We start from the raw sequence: 20,419 nt of genomic DNA, 5'->3' as shown, positions 1-20,419 counted from the left end.
GTATCGCTTTACCATCTGATGATGATGATGATGATGATGATGATGATGATGAGCAAAAATATTTTGTCAGCTACGTGTAGCTATATCTGTGCTGACACACCATCAAGATCTTTGTTGGGAAGTGAATGAGTCAAAGTAATTCAGGAATTACCTGCTGTTTCTGAGGAAAGAAACAAAAATGCGTAAAGTTCTGCGTGAATATATTTAGAATGTTATTAAAATGTTACACTGCACGATGTTTTCATTGTTTATGAAGTCACTGAAAGGGCTAAGATAGATGCAACTATAAATTTCAGGCTTTGTCTAATAACAGCACTGTTGAAAACTTGTGGGAAGAGACTACTGTGCAGGACTTGTTTTTGATGTGTAATTGGAGTACTATAGCAATTTGAATGAAATGCTGGATCCTGTACCAGTCAGCTGAATAAACTGCCATCAGTATGTTAGCCATGAGGACAGAAACTACCAGCTTGAAGGATTGAAGTAACATTTTTACGCGGAACTATCACTTTCTTAATGGTATCGCAATTCCAGAAGTGTCAACTGGACCATAAATGAGAATTTATAAACACAAGCTTTTTCAACCTATCTATCAATAAAATTCTCATAAAAATAAAACTAATAAAAAATAAACTGCAGCTAACTTCTGAGATTTTCTGACTGAATGCAACTTTTACAATTTCTGAATACTTTTGAAGTTCTTTCTTATTCCCTTTTTTTACATTTCTGCTATAATTTTATATTCTACTTAAAGTTTTATTACAAATTGAGCACGGGACCATTTTGGCAAAGGAGGAGGCTGTTATCAACATCCAAGCTGTGTATGCGCTTAAGTACATAAGAAGATGCACATTAACTAACACCATAATGATTTGTTTTCTGTGTCTAATAAAGGTCCCAGTATTATTGAGTATTTTCTAAGCAGATTATACGTTGTGATGATCGTAGCTGATATGTTAAAATTGTGTACTAGACCAGGATACAAATCAGGGTCTCCACCTTTCATGAGTAATTCACTACCAAAAGAGGAGGAGCCAGTGATGAGTTGAAGCTTTGAGTCTGTCAGTGAGGAATGCTTGGAGGGCATAATTGGAGCACACTGCCTGCAAATGGTAGGGATCTGGGTTGAAGGCCTGGTTTGGCACACAGTTCCAACTGATTACATACAGTCACTCCGATATTGTGTTGTTACACATTACATAGCTGATGAATATTATAGTTTACAGGACATGTGACAAATCTACACATGATGTAACATGCAAATGTATGCTTATTTGTTGTTCTAGCAAAGTTATTACATACAAATGCACCTTGGCAAGTTACGGGAAGAGGGGTGTACACAGAAGTTGCTCAATATTTTAATGCTGTCCACATCTGCAAATAAACATGCAGGAAAGCATTCATACATGGACTTCTTACTTTGATGGAAGTTGCTCTAACTGAGTTAAAAACAGTCAAATGCAAAATTAAAAAAATTTTGAAAACTCTCTGTAAAACTTTTTAAAACTCTCAAAAAATGTTCTATATATTGTCTCAATAGCATTACACATTATTATTATTTCTTTCCTTTCTCAGACGTTATGTCTGGTTAAAAATGGAAAGTGACGCGGACCTTGATCAAGCGTGACTTCCTTTTAAATGTACGATATATGTTACATTGCATTTAGGAACTTTTGGGTAATTGAACACGTATCAATAATTACAGATTTCTGTAGTTGTATATATACGTTTGGATGTAGCTGTATAGCGTTGATGTACTGGTGGATATTGTGTGGTATGACTCATGTAGTTGATAGTATAATTGGTATAATGTCAACTTTATCCTGATGCCACATGTCCTTGGCTTCCTCAGCCAGTTGGATGTATTTTTCAATTTTTTCTCCTGTTTTCTTCTGTATATTTGTTGTATTGGGTATGGATATTCGATTAGTAGTGTTAATTTCTTCTTTTCGTTGGTGAGTATGATGTCAGGTTTGTTATGTGGTGTTGTTTTATCTGTTATAATGGTTCTGTTCCAGTATAATTTGTATTCATCATTCTCCAGTACATTTTGTGGTGCATACTTGTATGTGCGAAAGTGTTGTTTTATTAGTTTATGTTGTATGGCAAGTTGTTGATGTATTATTTTTGCTACATTTTCATGTCTTCTGGGGTATTCTGTATTTGCTAGTATTGTACATCCACTTGTGATGTGATCTACTGTTTCGATTTGTTGTTTGTAAAGTCTGCATTTATCTGTTGTGGTATTGGAATCTTTAATAATATGCTTGCTGTAATATCTGGTGTTTATTGTTTGATCCTGTATTGCAATCATGAATCCTTCTGTCTCACTGGTCCCATTATCCAAATCAGTCTTTCAAACAGAACTACAAATCATCAAACAAATAACTTCCAACAATGGTTATAGCTCTGCCCTGATCCGACAATATTCTATGAAAAAAAGAAAATGATTTAAATTACACCACTTCTGTACAATAGCCAGCAGCGATCACAGAGTAATTTCAAAGCCTGGTGCAAAATTCTATATACTGCAACATTTCAGACAATCTTGCAAAAAATTTAAAGTCTTGTGACTATAGACCCTCATTTTGCACCAGGCTTTGAAATTACTCAGTGATCGCTGCTGGCTAGTGTACATAAGTGGTGTAATTTAAATCAATTTCTTTTTTTCATAGAATATTGTCGATCAGGGCAGAGCTATAACCATTGTTGGAAGTTATTTGTTTGATGATTTGTAGTTCTGTTTGAAAGACTGATTTGGATAATGGATCAGTTGTAGAATTTTGGAACATATATTATGTTCGAGTATAATGACTTTTCTGGAGACTAGAAATCTACTCTCTAGGAACCAGCATGGGTTTCGAAAAAGACGGTCATGTGAAACCCAGCTCGCGCTATTCGTCCACGAGACTCAGAGGGCCACAGACATGGGTTCACAGGTAGATGCCGTGTTTATTGACTTCTGCAAGGCGTTCGATACAGTTCCCCACAGTCGTTTAATGAACAAAGTACGAGCATATGGACTATCAGACCAATTGTGTGATTGGATTGAGGAGTTCCTAGATAACAGAAGGCAGCACGTCATTCTCAATGGAGAGAAGTCTTCCGAAGTAAGAGTGATTTCAGGTGTGCCGCAGGGGAGTGTCATAGGACCGTTACTATTCACAATATACATAAATGACCTGGTGGATGACATCGGAAGTTCACTGAGGCTTTTTGCGGATGATGCTGTGGTGTATCGAGAGGTTGTAACAATGGAAAATTGTACTGAAATGCAGGAGGATCTCCAGCGAATTGACGCATTGTGCAGGGAATGGCAATTGAGTCTCAATGTAGACAAGTGTAATGTGCTGCGAATACATAGAAAGAAAGATCCCTTATCATTTAGCTACAAAATAGCAGGTCAGCAACTGGAAGCAGTTAATTCCATAAATTATCTGGGAGTACGCATTAGGAGTGATTTAAAATGGAATGATCATATGAAGTTGATCGTCGGTAAAGCAGATGCCAGACTGAGATTCATTGGAAGAATCCTAAGGAAATGCAATCCGAAAACAAAGGCAGTAGGTTACAATACGCTTGTTCGCCCACTGCTTGAATACTGCTCAGCAGTGTGGGATCCGTACCAGATAAGGTTGACAGAAGAGATAGAGAAGATCCAACGGAGAGCAGCGCGCTTTGTTACAGGATCATTTAGTAATCGCGAAAGCGTTACAGAGATGATAGATGAACTCCAGTGGAAGACTCTGCAGGAGAGACGCTCAGTAGCTCGGTATGGGCTTTTGTTAAAGTTTCGAGAACATACCTTCACCGAAGAGTCAAGCAGTATATTGCTCCCTCCTACGTATATCTCGCGAAGAGACCATGAGGATAAAATCAGAGAGATTAGAGCCCACACAGAAGCATACCGACAATCCTTCTTTCCACGAACAATACGAGACTGGAATAGAGGGGAGAACCGATAGAGGTACTCAGGGTACCCTCTGCCACACACCGTCAGGTGGCTTGCGGAGTATGGATGTGGATGTAGATGTAGATGTAGATGTAGATTTATAGCACCAATAATACATCAAAATTTCTATTCAATAGCAGAGACAAACTGCAACCCTTGGCACAGAGTGGTGTATATAAAATCACTAGCAAGCAGTGTGAAAAATTGTGTATTGGTCAGTCAGGCACAGCAGTGGCAATTAGGCTATGTGAACATGAGAGAAGCTTGCAATTAAGGAAGATAGATTCGACCTTTGCTGATCAGCTGCAAAATTTTACATTCCGCCAAGAAAAAACATGATACAGAGTGCCGGCCTAGTATTAAATTATCAGGCACAATTTCCATTTTCCCCCTTTTTTCCACGAACAATACGAGACTGGAATAGAGGGGAGAACCGATAGAGGTACTCAGGGTACCCTCTGCCACACACCGTCAGGTGGCTTGCGGAGTATGGATGTGGATGTAGATGTGGATGTAGATGTAGATTTATAGCACCAATAATACATCAAAATTTCTATTCAATAGCAGAGACAAACTGCAACCCTTGGCACAGAGTGGTGTATATAAAATCACTAGCAAGCAGTGTGAAAAATTGTGTATTGGTCAGTCAGGCACAGCAGTGGCAATTAGGCTATGTGAACATGAGAGAAGCTTGCAATTAAGGAAGATAGATTCGACCTTTGCTGATCAGCTGCAAAGTTTTACATTCCGCCAAGAAAAAACATGATACAGAGTGCCGGCCTAGTATTAAATTATCAGGCACAATTTCCATTTTCCCCATTGTTAAATTAAGTTTTTATTACAAATACTAGGTTCAAATTGTAAATTCATCTTATCTATTGTCATTTGTTAAATGTATCTCCACATAAAAACTTTCTTTATCCCTTTTTTAGTTAGTGTAATTACTGTAATGTTTTCCTGTGTCAACGCTTTTGTCATTTTTGTATCTTCTGTACAAATAATATACAAGTCAGTCACACATTGCGTTTATCTTGTGTTTGCGACATTCACTTGTTACCTAAAGATTGTCTGAGAAACCAAAAGTTGGTTTGTGACCAATTAAATAGAATTTTACACAACATTAGGCAGCATTTTCTTTTTTAATATTATCATCATGTTCTGCCAAGCACCAACAGAAAATTCAGTTAATGGAAAAAGTTTTCGTATGTCATGTGATACTAACCACATGTTAAATAAATACACTGTTTAAGTTGCACTCTTGAAAAGACTTTTCTGCTTATGCCAAGCCGAGATATTCCACAGTTAGGCTACCATCCAAAGAATCATTTTTCTCATGGAAATAGACCAACCAAAATATAAAATAATCAGGAATTAGCTTTCTCATCCACATACCAAGATGCCTGCCATATGATGGTACAGCGTTCACCCCCATTACATTTCAAAGTTTCTCCAGGATATCCATTTTCACCAAGGTCTTTTTCACAATTATGTGCAGTGTTGGTAACTAATTTGTACTTTCAACCACTTCAAGATCAGGCAGTCATTATGTAGTCTATATTAGCATTATTTTCTGTATTATGAAGCTTAGTAAAGTGTACTGTCCATCTACTGAGGATTTCATTTGGCTCTGTCGATCACACTGCTCCATCTTGTGGTTTGAGAGGTGCTGCACTGGATCACTTGGACCTTGTAATCTCCCAACTGCTTCCAAGAATGGGCCAACACCGACTTGGTTTGCAAGAATCGGAATCCTATTTACCTCACTTTTCCCCCATTTGTTTTTCTTGTTTCAGGTCGACATTCAGAGTTTCACATTGTTTGGTGCTAACTTGTGCTTCAGTTCTTACTGGTTACAATTTAACTACCATGGCTCGAGGTGCTGACACTGATAGTCCGCAGCAGCTACGAGTACATCACTGTCATGGTCAAATTAGTCTTTGTGCACACATTTGTAAATTCCGTAAGTATCTTTCGCAGCTGAAAAGATCCATATGTGAAATTAGGGCAGTTTTCTCCAACATTACTCTACCCATTCCAATCTATTTCACCAATGGCTTTTAACAACTCTTCCTGTATCCCCTACCTCTCCCACCCCATGATCCTGACTGGTATATTTTTGTAATTCAAGAATGACTGGTTTCTTTGGAGGTAATCAACTCTCTCAGCACATTCAGATGTTCAACTTAACTACAAAGATCTGCCCAACATCGGCCAACATACACAGCTCATGTGATACATTGCTGGCAAGAAAAATTAGTAGACCTGGAAGCACGATGTCGATATTGATCTGATGATGGCACATGGCATCTGGCAGATAGTAGATGTAGTGACAATGGTTTCAACATCATCTGTCAACAGATAGCATAGTGGCATTGCAACCAGAGCTCCATATGTGTCTACCCTTTAAAAGAGAAGGCTCACAGCCTGAAGGCTCAGTGTGGTGCAAATGTGTGAAGTAAGTAGGCAACCATGTGCCAGAGACTCACACGTGCTTCCTACAGCCAACTGAACACATATGAGAAGGGTCAAACTGTGGCCTTCCAAGTGGTGGGATGGTCCTTTTGGAGAATTGCCACACAAGACGGATGTGCCGAGTCAGTTGCACTGGTATCAGTGGTCACATGAACATTGTCACAACTACAGACAAGGTTCTGGAACCTATGCAGCACAGATGCTAACCAGGACTGGTGTATTGTAATTAAAGGCAGCTGTGGCAGATCGTACAGCAACCATAGCACAGATAACAGAGCATGTGAGCCCAGATGTGTCAACATGAACTGCTGTGAACCTGTTATTAGCAGTGCAGCTATGGGCATGCACACTTCTAGTCCGTCTTCAACTCATGCCGCAACATCAACGTGCACGGCTCGAATGATGCCCTCAGATGATCACTTGGAAAATGGAATGGTGCACCATGGTCTTCAGCGATGAAAGCTTTTTGCCGTTCTTGGAACAGGAAGGTGCCGTGCTGTTCCAACAGGATAAAGCTCGCACACAAACCGCATGTGAAACTCAACGTGCTGTGCAAGACGTGCAGCAACATCCCTGGCTAGCACAATCTTTGAACTTGCCTCCAGTTGAGATCATGTGGGATACGATGGGACAAGAAGTCACTTGTGCGACTTGGGAACCAACAACTCTTACAGAACTATGTGAACAGTCAAGCAGGTGTGGCACAATGTATACCAGAACAGAATTCGCCATCTGTAGGATCAATTGGATGCCAGTGTCAGTGCCTGCATTGCCACCCATGGAGGATAGACCACGTACAATATGGGTGTTTCAGCAAGGGTTGATACCTGGTGCCTTAGAACTGCTTGGGTTATTGATCTGTAAATGTAATCGTTGCACGTACTCTATATCCAAGGTTGCAACAATGAATCTCGAGTGAACTGGAAACCTCTAAAAGGGTTGACTTTTTTTCCCGGCAGTATATATGGATGCTGTTAGGCTGTTTTACATTGGTGTGCAAAACTTGAGAGTGAAAAAGACTTTCACATTTGGACCACACACAGAAAGAACTGCTATGGTATAGTACACAAATTATCAAAGCAATACACTACGAGATGAACAGAAATGAAACTTTTATTCAAAGAAAATGATTACGAAGAAACCACCACGATTTACGATGGCTTCCTGGACATTACAAAAGGCAGAACATAGCTCCAGATAAATTGTGAGATCACCAAGGATGGCAATGCATGCTCTACAATGTGCTCCCATGCTGGCTACAAGATTGGTAAGGAGTTCTTCTAATAGGGAATTCCATTCCTCCACGGCTGTTGCTGACAAGTGCAGGACAGTCGGCATGTGTGGACGTACTTCAACACATCTCGCCAACGCATCCTACACATGCACAATGGGATTTAAGTCACAGAAAATGGCAAACCAGTCCATCTGCCCAATATCGTCTCATTGAAAGAGCTGCTCCACCTGCGCTGTTTGATGCAGTCCCGCATTTTCATCCATAAAATTACGTCAGAGCCACACACACCCACGAAAAGATGTAAATGGGGAAGGAGTACACTGTCACAATAACTCTGACCAGTGAGTGTACCACATTTAAAGATCTGGAGGACAGTAAGCCCATGAAAGGGTTTGTCCAGAATCACTACTCAGACTGAATCTGTTCTCATCCCAAACAGTGCCCTGTGGGTGTCAACAGGACACAACATACGGGTTGTCAAGGAAAGAGACCAACCACCTGCAGTCACTGTGCCACTGTGGAGTATGATATTGTGTGTCTTGCAGTCCTGTTCAATGTGGCTGCAACTGCACCCACAGTTTGATGTGCATCCCTTCTTGTCTGTTGCACAATGTAGTGGTCATTCACTGGTGTAGTTGACAGTTGCCAACCATCTCTTCTCCTTTGGGCAGCAGTGCCTGTGGTTCAGAATGCTCTCATGCACTTGGGCTACACTTATCACACTTCTACCTCCTCACAGTTTCCCAATGATTCTTCCTTGTGTGAACTCATCCAAACGTTGTTTCCAGACCAAATTGTAACAAAAAACACCACTACAGTACACCATAACTGTTGGCTAATTGACAAACACTATATTTTCCTGTCCCTTCAACAACTTCACTTTATGAGGCCAGCCCCATTTGGCACTATGGTCATGCTGACTTCATGCCACATCACGTCCAGCTTTCTGTGAACAGGGAGACCTGTGGCAACATGCTCTTGCACTTGCATTCCTTTTCACCTAAATTGTTAATATGTCATTTTATTTTATTTTATCCACCCTGTTCTTAAGTTTTGCACAGCCTAAACCAAGTGTCTGTAATACTCAATATGTGTGTTCCAGTTTAAATTCTTATCGAGGTGTAGACCTGTAATGCTCAATATTACAATGAAAGAAATAGAAGACATTATATTATCACTAAAAAATAAAAATTTGGTGGGTTGGGATGGGATACCTGTGAAAGTAATTAAATCAGTGTACAAAATAGTAAGTCCTCCACTAGCTTAATTAATCAACAAATCATTTGAAGAAGGTTGTTTTCCAGAATCATTAAAATACGGGAAAATAAAACCACTTTTTAAGAAAGGGTCAAGAGAAGATATGGGGAATTATCGTCCTATCTCCCTCCTTCCAGTGCTGTCAAAAATTTTCGAGAAAGTAGCTGCTATCCAAATCCAAAACTTCATTGTATCACAGGGGATTATTTTGTGTAATCAGTTTGGCTTCCAGTAAGGGAAAAATACACAGATGCCATAAATAATTTAATAGAAAAAATTAGCACAGCTCTAGACAAAAACAGTAAAGTAGCCAGAATTTTCTGCGGCCTGACAAACTAGAAAACTATGGGATTAAGGGTGCAGTGCTTCAATGGCTTACTTCTTACTTGTCTAATAGAAATCGAAGAATGATCATCTCTTCAAATGGTGTAAACTACCATTCAGACTGGAAAACAATAACACAGGGTGTCCCACAAGGTTCGATCCTCAGTCCAATTCTCTTTCTATTGTATGTCAACGGCTTACCATTTAACATAAATTCACCATCCGTTCTGTTTGCTGATGACACGTCTGTCTTGATAGAAAGCGAAGAAACAGAAATGATTCCTAATAGAGTCACTGGTACATTAGACAGGCTAGAGTCATGGTTCCAGTTAAATGGTCTGAAGCTTAACATATCAAAAACAAACTTGACTCAATTCAGAACCAAACATTCAAAAGAACCAGGAAATTAGTATAAATCATAGAAGTGAAGAATTAACAGAAGTGAATTCTGCCAAATTTCTAGGTCTACACCTCGATAAGAATTCAAACTGGAACACACATATTGAGTACCTGTGCAGCAAACTGGGTAGCTTTGCATATGCCATGCATATATTATCAAGTGCTACTAACATGTCCACTCGCAAAGTAGCATATCTAAGTTACTTTGAAGCAGTGATAAGATACGGTTCAAATGGTTCAAATGGCTCTGAGCACTATGGGACTTAACTACTGAGGTCATCAGTCCCCTAGAACTTAGAACTACTTAAACCTAACTAACCTAAGGACATCACACACATCCATGCCCGAGGCAGGATTCGAACCTGCGACCGTAGCGGTCACGCGGTTCCAAACTGACGCGCTTAGAACCGCACGGCCACACCGGCCAGCTAAGATATGGCATTATTTTCTGGGGGAGCTCCAATAATATATCTCGTGTACTGAAGCTCCAGAAGAAAATTATCAGAAATATGTGCACTGCACAGCAAAGAGAATCATGCCGTCCATTATTACAGAAACTAAAAATTTTGACTGTCCCCTCCCTATACATATACGAGCTAATGATATTTTTACACAACAAAGTGGAACTGTTCATTAAAAACCAATTTGATTATCCATACAGTACAAGGAATAAAAATGATTTTATGCTTCCTGCCCATAGATTGAATATATGGGCATGAAGGTCTACAACAAACTTTAAAAAAAAACCACATTCTAAACATGGAACTAGGGATACTAAAAAAGTTACATGGTATTCTTATCCACAAATGTTATTACTCATTAGAAGAGTTCATGGAAGATGAACTGATAATTTGAGCAGAATCCAACCGGAAATTAGCATTATATTGTGGGAAAAAAAGTCCATTATCAAGAAAGATATTTACCTATGCTGGAAAATAAGAAAACATAGATACTGCTACATAGACTAAATATAGTTTTAAAAATTAATATTAGATTCTAGTTTGTAATTTTTGACGTGTCTCCTGTATCATAATCACATGATTTGTAAGTGTATATTATGAGACTAATAAATCACAATTCACACTTCTAGTCAGAATTTTATAACTAGATACAAGGAACATATAAGACCAAACAAGAAAGACTGCTTTTGGCCATCATTTGCGAAGCACAAAACCTACAGCACGTAGTACTGACAATACTACGAAAATCTCTCTGTATATAAACATTAATACATTACTTTTCATAGTTTAGGATAAAAAATATACAAAAAATGGAAGTCTTACCTTGAATGATAAATCATCTGGATGGGGAGAGTCATAGTCAAACAAAGCTACGCCATGTGGTTTGTTTTGATTGACACTCTGAAATACACAAATAGACATTACTACTTTTCTGCAGCCAAAATTTCTCTAAATCCAAATATAATAGCAATGCTGCACATGAATAACAAGATATATCAAAGAGAGGAAATATCATGACACACACTAAAAACAAAAGTCATAAGCAATCTGATAATGTGGGCTTTACTGTATCTATTGTTCAATAAGTATTTGTTTCGTTAAACTAGTTTTTGGCTTGTTGGACCACTTTCAGCTTACAATAGTGTCAGAAACTCCAAGTAGTTTTGTGAGTCACACTAGGTTACAATTTAATAGCATTAGTGAAATGGTTTAGTTACTTTCAAGTAGCAAGTTCATTACCAGTGCAAAATGTGTGAGCCCAAAATTACAGAATAAAGAATGAGTTAACAAAAGTTTCAGCTTACTGAATCCGAGAAAAATAACATCATAATATAAAAAACAGTCTGACACCAGTATATATGTTAGCCAGCTGTGGGCTACCACACTTGACAGATGCAATAGACAGAGTGAGTTCACATCCATCTGAAATATGTAGAAAAGCTAAAAGTATAATGGCAAGTTGTGGAGGTAGACACACACCATCCCACATCAATCAGGTAAGACACTTTAAAGCTGACTACTGGACGCAACCAAATTACCCAGCAGCACTGCATGTTCAACACACTAGTTTCCTCCAAGAAACCACATTCCCTGGTCAGTACAAGGGTGCAAAACTCCTTTAAATGCTTATCCCCACAGAGCAATGCCATACAGTTATTATCTGGGCTCAAGGCAGCCAGTAGTTGTCACTGAAAAGGAATTAGAAGAATGGTAGTGCCAAAAACTACCAGAATCAGGAGAGGGTACAGTGTGAGGTCGCTGCATTGGTTGGTGATGCCAGTCATTTAGGAGAAGTAACATATGCTGTTACCATTATCTGTCAATCATTCTTGTGTCTCACTAAAATACTAGAGCAGTGCTTCCATGTGGTGAAACCACGTACATGGCACCCATTCCTCATATCTCGCTTTTCCATATAGCTCCACTCCACATGGACAGAAGTCCCCCCCCCAACCATCATGTGGACAAACACTAGTCGCGTGCAAGCCAAGTGGTGCTTGGCCATACCATGTGGCTAAGGAAACATGGCAGTGAGAAATATGACAATGCAGTGTGAAGTGTAATGGTGAGTAAAGGCAGTGCCCTGCTATGCGTAAATGGGCTGAGCTGCATGGCCGTACCTGCCAATCTGCAAATGTCACCATACGAGGCATTATCGGTCATCTTCGGCAACTTCCATTGACATATTTACATCTACATCTGCATCTACATCCACATCCATACTCCGCAAGCCACCTGACAGTGTGTGGCAGAGGGTACCTTGAGTACCTCTATCGGTTATCCCTTCTATTCCAGTCTCGTATTGTTCGTGGAAAGAAGGATTGTCGGTCTGTGTGGGCTCTAATCTCTCTGATTTTATCCTCATGGTCTCTTCGCGAGATATACTGCTTGACTCCTTGGTGAAGGTATGTTCTCGGAACTTCAGCAAAAGCCCGTACCGAGCTACTGAGCATCTCTCCTGCAGAGTCCTCCACTGGAGTTATCTATCATCTCCGTAACGCGTTCGCGATTACTAAATGATCCTGTAATGAAGCGCACTGCTCTCCGTTGGATCTTCTCTATCTCTTCTATCAATCCTATCTGGTACGGGTCCCACACTGCTGAGCAGTATTCAAGCAGTGGGCGAACAAGTGTACTGTAACCTACTTCCTTTGTTTTCGGACTGCATTTCCTCAGGATTCTTCCAATGAATCTCAGTCTGGCATCTGCTTTACCGACGATCAACTTTATATGATCATTCCATTTTAAATCACTCCTAATGCGTACTCCCAGATAATTTATGGAATTAACTGCTTCCAGTTGCTGACCTGCTATATTGTAGCTAAATGATAAGGGATCTTTCTTTCTATGTATTCGCAGCACATTACACTTGTCTACATTGAAATTCAATTGCCATTCCCTGCACCATGCGTCAATTCGCTGCAGATCCTCCTGCATTTCAGTACAATTTTCCATTGTTACAACCTCTCGATGTACCACAGCATCATCCGCAAAAAGCCTCAGTGAACTTCCGATGTCATCCACAAGGTCATTTATGTACATTGTGAATAGCAACGGTCCTATGACACTCCCCTGCGGCACACCTGAAATCACTCTTACTTCGGAAGACTTTGGGAATGACATGCTGCGTTCTGTTATCTAGGAACTCTTCAATCCAATCACACAATTGGTCTGATAGTCTATATGCTCTTACTTTGTTCATTAAACGACTGTGGGCAACTGTATCGAACGCCTTGCGAAAGTCAAGAAACACGGCGTCTACCTGGAAACCCATGTCTATGGCCCTCTGAGTCTCGAGCTGGGTTTCACACGATCGTCTTTTTCGAAACCCATGTTGATTCCTAGATAGTAGATTTCTACTCACCAGAAAAGTCATTATACTTGAACATAATACGTGTTCCAAAATTCTACAATTGATAGACGTTAGAGATATAGGTATATAGTTAATTGATGAAAGGAGAAAATATAAAAATGCAGTAAATGAAGCAGGCAAAAGGGAATACAAACGTCTCAAAAATGAGATCGACAGAAAGTGCAAAATGGCTAAGCAGGGATGGCTAGAGGACAAATGTAAGGAAGTAGAGGCTTGTCTCACTAGGGGTAAGATAGATACTGCCTACAGGAAAATTAAAGAGACCTTTGGAGAGAAGAGAACCACTTGTATGAATATCAAGAGCTCAGATGGCAACCCAGTTCTAAGCAAAGAAGGGAAGGCAGAAAGGTGGAAGGAGTATATAGAGGGTTTATACATGGGCGATGTACTTGAGGACAATATTATGGAAATGGAAGAGGATGTAGATGAAGATGAAATGGGAGATAAGATACTGCGTGAAGAGTTTGACAGAGCACTGAAAGACCTGAGTCGAAACAAGGCCCCGGGAGTAGACAACATTCCATTAGAACTACTGATGGCCTTGGGAGAGCCAGTCATGACAAAACTCTACCATCTGGTGAGCAAGATGTATGAGACAGGCGAAATACCCACAGACTTCAAGAAGAATATAATAATTCCAGTACCAAAGAAAGCAGGTGTTGACAGATGTGAAAATTACCGAACTATCAGTTTAATAAGTCACAGCTGCAAAATACTAATGCGAATTCTTTATAGACGAATGGAAAAACTGGTAGAAGCGGACCTCGGGGAAGATCAGTTTGGATTCCGTAGAAATGTTGGAACACGTGAGGCAATACTAACCTTACGACTTATCTTAGAAGAAAGATTAAGAAAAGGCAAACCTACATTTCTAGCATTTGTAGACTTAGAGAAAGCTTTTGACAACGTTAACTGGAATACTCTCTTTCAAATTCTGAAGGTGGCAGGGGTAAAATACAGGGAGCGAAAGGCTATTTACAATTTGTACAGAAACCAGATGGCAGGTATAAGAGTCGAGGGGCATGAAAGGGAAGCAGTGGTTGGGAAAGGAGTGAGACAGGGTTGTAGCCTCTCCCCGATGTTATTCAATCTGTATATTGAGCAAGCAGTAAAGGAAACAAAAGAAAAATTCGGAGTAGGTATTAAAATTCATGGAGAAGAAGTAAAAACTTTGAGGTTCGCCGATGACATTGTAATTCTATCAGAGACAGCAAAGGCCTTGGAAGAGCAGCTGAACGGAATGGACAGTGTCTTGAAAGGAGGATATAAGATGAACATCAACAAAAGCAAAACCAGGATAATGGAATGTAGTCGAATTAAGTCGGGTGATGCTGAGGGAATTAGATTAGTAAATGAGACACTTAAAGTAGCAAAGAAGTTTTGCTATTTGGGGAGCAAAATAACTGATGATGGTCGAAATAGAGAAGATATAAAATGTAGACTGGCAATGGCAAGGAAAGCGTTTCTGAAGAAGAGAAATTTGTTAACATCTAGTATAGATTTGAGTGTCAGGAAGTCGTTTCTGAAAGTATTTGTATGGAGTGTAGCCATGTATGGAAGTGAAACATGGACAATAAATAGTTTGGACAAGAAGAGAATAGAAGCTTTCGAAATGTGGTGCTACAGAAGAATGCTGAAGATAAGGTGGGTAGATCACGTAACTAATGAGGAGGTATTGAATAGGATTGGGGAGAAGAGAAGTATGTGGCACAACTTGACTAGAAGAAGGGATCGGTTGGTAGGACATGTTTTGAGGCATCAAGGGATCACAAATTTAGCATTGAAGGACAGCGTGGAGGGTAAAAATCGTAGAGGGAGACCAAGAGATCAATACACTAAGCAGATTCAGAAGGATGTAGGTTGCAGTAGGTACTGGGAGATGAAGAAGCTTGCACAGGATAGAGTAGCATGGAGAGCTGCATCAAACCAGTCTCTGGACTGAAGACCACAACAACAGTTCTGCACATCTGTTCGACGTCCTTCTTGAAAACGGGGATGACCTGTGCACTTTTACAATCCTTTGGAACGCTACGCTCTTCTAGAGACCTACGGTACACCGCTGCAAGGAGGGGGGCAAGTTCCTTCGCGTACTCTGTGTAAAATCGAACTGGTGTCCCATCAGGTCCAGTGGCCTTTCCTCTTTTGAGCGATTTTAATTGTTTCTTTATCCCTCTGTCGTCTATTTCAATATCTACCATTTTGTCATCTGTGCGACAATCTAGAGAAGGAATTACAGTGCAGTCTTCCTCTGTGAAACAGCTTTGGAAAAAGACATTTAGTATTTCGGCCTTTAGCCTGTCATCCTCTGTTTCAGTACCATTTTGGTCACAGAGCGTCTGGACATTTTGTTTTGATCCACCTACCGCTTTGACATAAGACCAAAATTTCTTAAGATTTTCTGCCAAGTCAGTACACAGAACTTCAATTTCGAATTCATTGAACGCCTCTCGCATAGCCCTCCTCACACTACATTTCACTTCGCATAATGTTTGTTTGTCTGCAAGGCTTTGGCTACGTTTATGTTTGCTGTGAAGTTCCCTTTGCTTCCGCAGCAGTTTTCTAACTCGGTTGTTGTACCACGGTGGCTCTTTTCCATCTCTTCTCTCTCTCTCTCTCTCTCGCTCTGACCAGCATGCACGCCCTTGGTGCAACATACAGCCTCTACACATGAGAAATGAGACTGCTTCCATTATTAAGGAACAATCTGTTGTGGCATATTAGTGCATGACTGTTTATGACTGGTCTGAATCCTAACAGTCTGAAAATTTTTATCTTCATCTATCAACACAACAGGACTGGAGAACAGCTTGCAACACATTTCTGGATCTCATTTTTCACGACACTGCACAGAAGCTCTGTTGGAATACTAGAACACATAAATAATAAACAGCTCATCCATTATCATAGGGTTGGTTGGGCAAGCTGAAAATTGTCTCAGCATACAATACAGTTCAAGGATAGAGACAGGCATGAAAAATTATTGCTTAGTAATGCATTTTGTCTAATTTCACCTATGTTGATGTGGTACATACCTGTATTAGAGGGTACAATAAAATGAAGTAATTATGCTTTAACTCAAGAGTCATCATTGTATCCATGTTATTCCCCTTTCCTAATGCTGGGTCTGCCTCTAATGACAGCAGCAATTACTCACTCGCAGTCTATCGCTCCAGTTGCTATTCTCTCTCCCCATGAAATCCCACTAGCATTTCTTGTCACAACACTGCATGTAACTTGCATAGGGAGTTGAAGTAGTAGAAGTAGTAGTAGTGGTAGTATGCAGACACTTTAAGGTGGCAGTTTCAAGTGAGGGTATTTCGAACTACGCTGCATAAGATACAGGGTGACAATTATTGAACTATATCACCATAACTTCTGAACAGTTTGCGTTAGGACATTCAAACTGCATTTTGCATTAGGATCTTCAAACTGCATGGTTGGTAGCAGGCCATGATGGGAATTATTATGGATTGCCTCAGCAACAATGTCCACTTTCATTGGGATGGATTCGTCAATAAGCAAAATTGGCGCATTTGGGGGACTGAGCATCCACATTTCACGATTGAGAAGTCTCTTCACCCTCAACGGGTGACTGTGTAGTGTCCAATGTCCAGTCATGGAATAATCGGTGCGATATTCCTTGACGGCATGGTGACTACCGAACGGTACACAGAGGCTTTGGAAGACGGTTTCATCCCCGTTATCCAAAGTGACCCTGATTTTGACAAGATGTGGTTCATGCAAAACTGAGCTCGACCCCATCAAAGCAGGTGGTGTGTTTGATGTCCTGGAGGAGCACTTGGGGGACCGCATTCTGGCTCTGGGGTACCCAGAGGCCACTGGCATGGGCCTCAACTGGCCACCATATCCTCTGGATCTGAAAACATCCGACTCCTTTTTGTGGGGCTATATTAAAGATAAGGTGTACACCAATAACCCAAAACCATTGCTGAGCTGAAAACAGTCATTCAGGAGATCATCGACAACATCAATGTTCCAACAGTTCAGCAGGTCATGCACATTTTGCTATTTGCCTGCGCCACATCATTGCCAAGGATGGCAGGCATATCGAACATGTCCTAACCTAAATCGGAATATCTGTAGTAACATTTACATGATGAATAAAGTTTCTGCACGCCATATTCTGTAACTAATTTATGTTTTTCTTTTTTTTTTCCCCATATAGTTCACTGGTTTTCACCCTGTACCAACAGAGGTTGCGTCTGAACTATAATGTTTCCAACATTGCCCACCTCAGCGAACGAGTGCACTGTAGCCATTACCACATGTAAATTTGTGTTTCAGTCACTATAACGTGTAGATTCGCACAATCTACAGTGCAGTTGTCATTTGTTTGTTTTGAACAGGCAGCAACCATTCGTCTCAGCCTATTTAGTTTCCAGTACCCACCTGAGATGTACCAGCGGAGCAGCAAGTTACATATTTACCTATTTTAAAAATTGTTTACTTCTTAAATCAGGTGCAAGTTTTCGTATTTAACAAGTGTAATCTCACCTTTTAGTAACTGTAAACTATAGATTCACACAGAGTGTAACATACTGGTCATTTCTTTTGTACAACCAGCAACACTATTCAGTTAGGCAGCAGCCTCTCTTGTTGACATGTCACAAAGGTAGCAAGTTTTCTATTTTCCTGTCTGTGTGTGCTTTTATAGTTAATTCTTAAGTTAGTAGTACTAGGATGAATAGGATGTGTGCATGATGCATGCAGACACATGAAGAGCTGGCCACAGTTTGCAATACCTGAAGACTATTTTGGCCACAGTCAGTCAACTTAAGGCTGCTGTCTCAGGGTATAGTGAGGTTAGGAATCTGGCAAGTTCCACAGGACACCTAAGGTGTCACTTATTTCGCCTACAGGCTCTGCCACCAAGGCTTCTTGCAGTGTACCTTACACAGTGGATCCACCCTCACCACAGGGTGAGTGGCAGGTCATAACACATTTCTGTTGCTCTAGGTGGAGGCTGGCTGTCTGGCCTTGCCCATTCACCTTGTGAGTGCACAGGTGGCCACTTCTTCAGCAGGATCCGAGCATGTACACAAGGAAAGGAGCTTGCTAGTCATCGGGAGCAAAAATGTTAGGCACGTTACGGAGCCCATTATGGAAATAGTGTCCAAGGCCAGAAAGAAATCCAATGTACACTCTGTATGTCTGCAAGGGGGCCTCATCCGAGATGTGAAGGGGCCCCTGCCAACAGCTATCAAGAAGATGGTTGCAGTCCTCTGCAAGTTGCTGCTCACATCTGCACAAATTACGTCTCTCACTTGGGTTCTGAGGCTATCCTAAACTCATATGGGCAGCTGGTTCAAGTGGTAAAGGCTGCTGGCCTCATGCATGAGGTGCAAGTAGAGCTCACAATTTGCAGCATCGGTCTTTGAACTGATCGGGGTCCTTTGGTTGGCAGCCAAGTGGAGGGCCTCAACAAAAGGTTCACTGATTCTGGACCTGTGCTATACTGGAGTGTTGTTGAACTCCCCTCTTTAGGCCACGGGTCCACTATATAAAAAAAGCAGCTACTCACATAACAGAGTACTTGTGAAGTGCACTCCCCCTCCCAAGTGGTAGTTTGAGGCCCTCTGATGAATGCTTGACAGTCAATAAGCACACAGGGAAATCACACCATGTAAAATGCAAACTTCAAAAGTACTTCACAAAGACTGCACTTTCTGTCGAATCCATATACATATCAGTCTGTACTCGTAGATTAAACTGCCTCCAACTAATATTGCATTACCTGACTAGTTCTGTGCTACTCTGAGAGTAAACTTTCTTTGTATGATTCTAAAACTGTCAATGTGGAACTGGGTGGCTGGTAAAAACATCTGAAAATTAACTTGAGTTTACATGCATCCAGGTAACCTCACAGTCAGGCTCAACTTCGACCTGAACAGACAATATTTTTATTGACTGCAGTGAACACTCCCCCTTCTATGGCATCTAATCTGTCTTTTTGATATATCGTCCATGTATCACTCAATATTTCAGAGCTTTTTACTTCAGGTTTCAGCCAGCTCTTGATTCTGAGAATAATTTGAGCACGAGAACTTTTCTAGAGGGCAGTAAATTCAAGAAATTTGTTACAAATACTTCGACAATTTATTGTTAAAACTGTCTTGCAAAGCTAGTTTGACAGCCCACACACAATGTGAAAAAAAGCACATAAACAGTTTTTAACATCCCACTTAGAAAATGAATCCACATCATTTAGCTCCAGTATGATGGATGTACAGGAATTACTGGTAAAGTTTATATGGATTTCAAATCAGGTCCTGGAGAAGCATGGGCCAGGCAAGTGGATTATGGATGGAAAAGACCCACCATGGTTTAAAAACAAAATTCAGAAATTCTGTCCACAAATCAGCACAGGTTTAGAAAGCATTGCAGAATTCCACTTGCCCCTTCCTCACGTGATATCATGCAAATCGTGGATGAAGAGCAACAGGCACATTCCATATTTCCGGAAAGTGTTCGAGACTGTGCCCCACCACAGGCTGTTAATGAAGGTACGAGCATACAGAATAGGTTCCCAGATATACGAGTGCTTCAAAACCTTCTTAAGTAATACAACCTAGTACACTGACCATTACAGTGAGTGTTCATCAGAGACAAAGGTACTGCCAGGAATGCCCCAGGGAAGTGTGATAGGGCCATTCGTATTTGCTGTATATAAATGAATGATCTGACAGGCAGGGTGAGCAACAATCTGCAGCTATTTGCTGGTGACATGGCATATGGGAACGTGTCATTGTTGAGTGACTGTAGGATGATACAAGATGACTTAGAAAAAATTTCTAGCTGGTGTCATGAATGGCAGCTTGCTCTAAATGTAGAGAAATAAAGTTAATGCAGAAGAGTAGGAAAAACAATCCTGTGATGTTCAAAGGAAGACACCAAAGCAAATCAGAGGCAGGCTGCTAGATTTGTTA

General features: G+C 40.5%; 1 protein-coding gene across 1 annotated transcript in view; it reads right to left on the bottom strand.

Annotated features, from left to right (window-relative positions):
* LOC126469683 (SH3 domain-containing protein 19) overlaps nucleotides 1–20,419 on the bottom strand; it is a 109,479-nt gene that overhangs the window by 12,063 nt on the left and 76,997 nt on the right. Inside the window, exon 5 of the mRNA XM_050096836.1 lies at nucleotides 10,922–10,999. Coding sequence (XP_049952793.1) covers nucleotides 10,922–10,999 — 78 coding nt within the window. The remainder of the gene's footprint in view (nucleotides 1–10,921; nucleotides 11,000–20,419) is intronic.

Source organism: Schistocerca serialis, chromosome 3 (genome assembly GCF_023864345.2).
Source record: "Schistocerca serialis cubense isolate TAMUIC-IGC-003099 chromosome 3, iqSchSeri2.2, whole genome shotgun sequence".
NCBI lineage: Eukaryota > Metazoa > Arthropoda > Insecta > Orthoptera > Acrididae > Schistocerca > Schistocerca serialis.
Note: the sequence above shows the minus strand (reverse complement) of the source record. Positions and strands in the feature narration are given on the sequence as shown.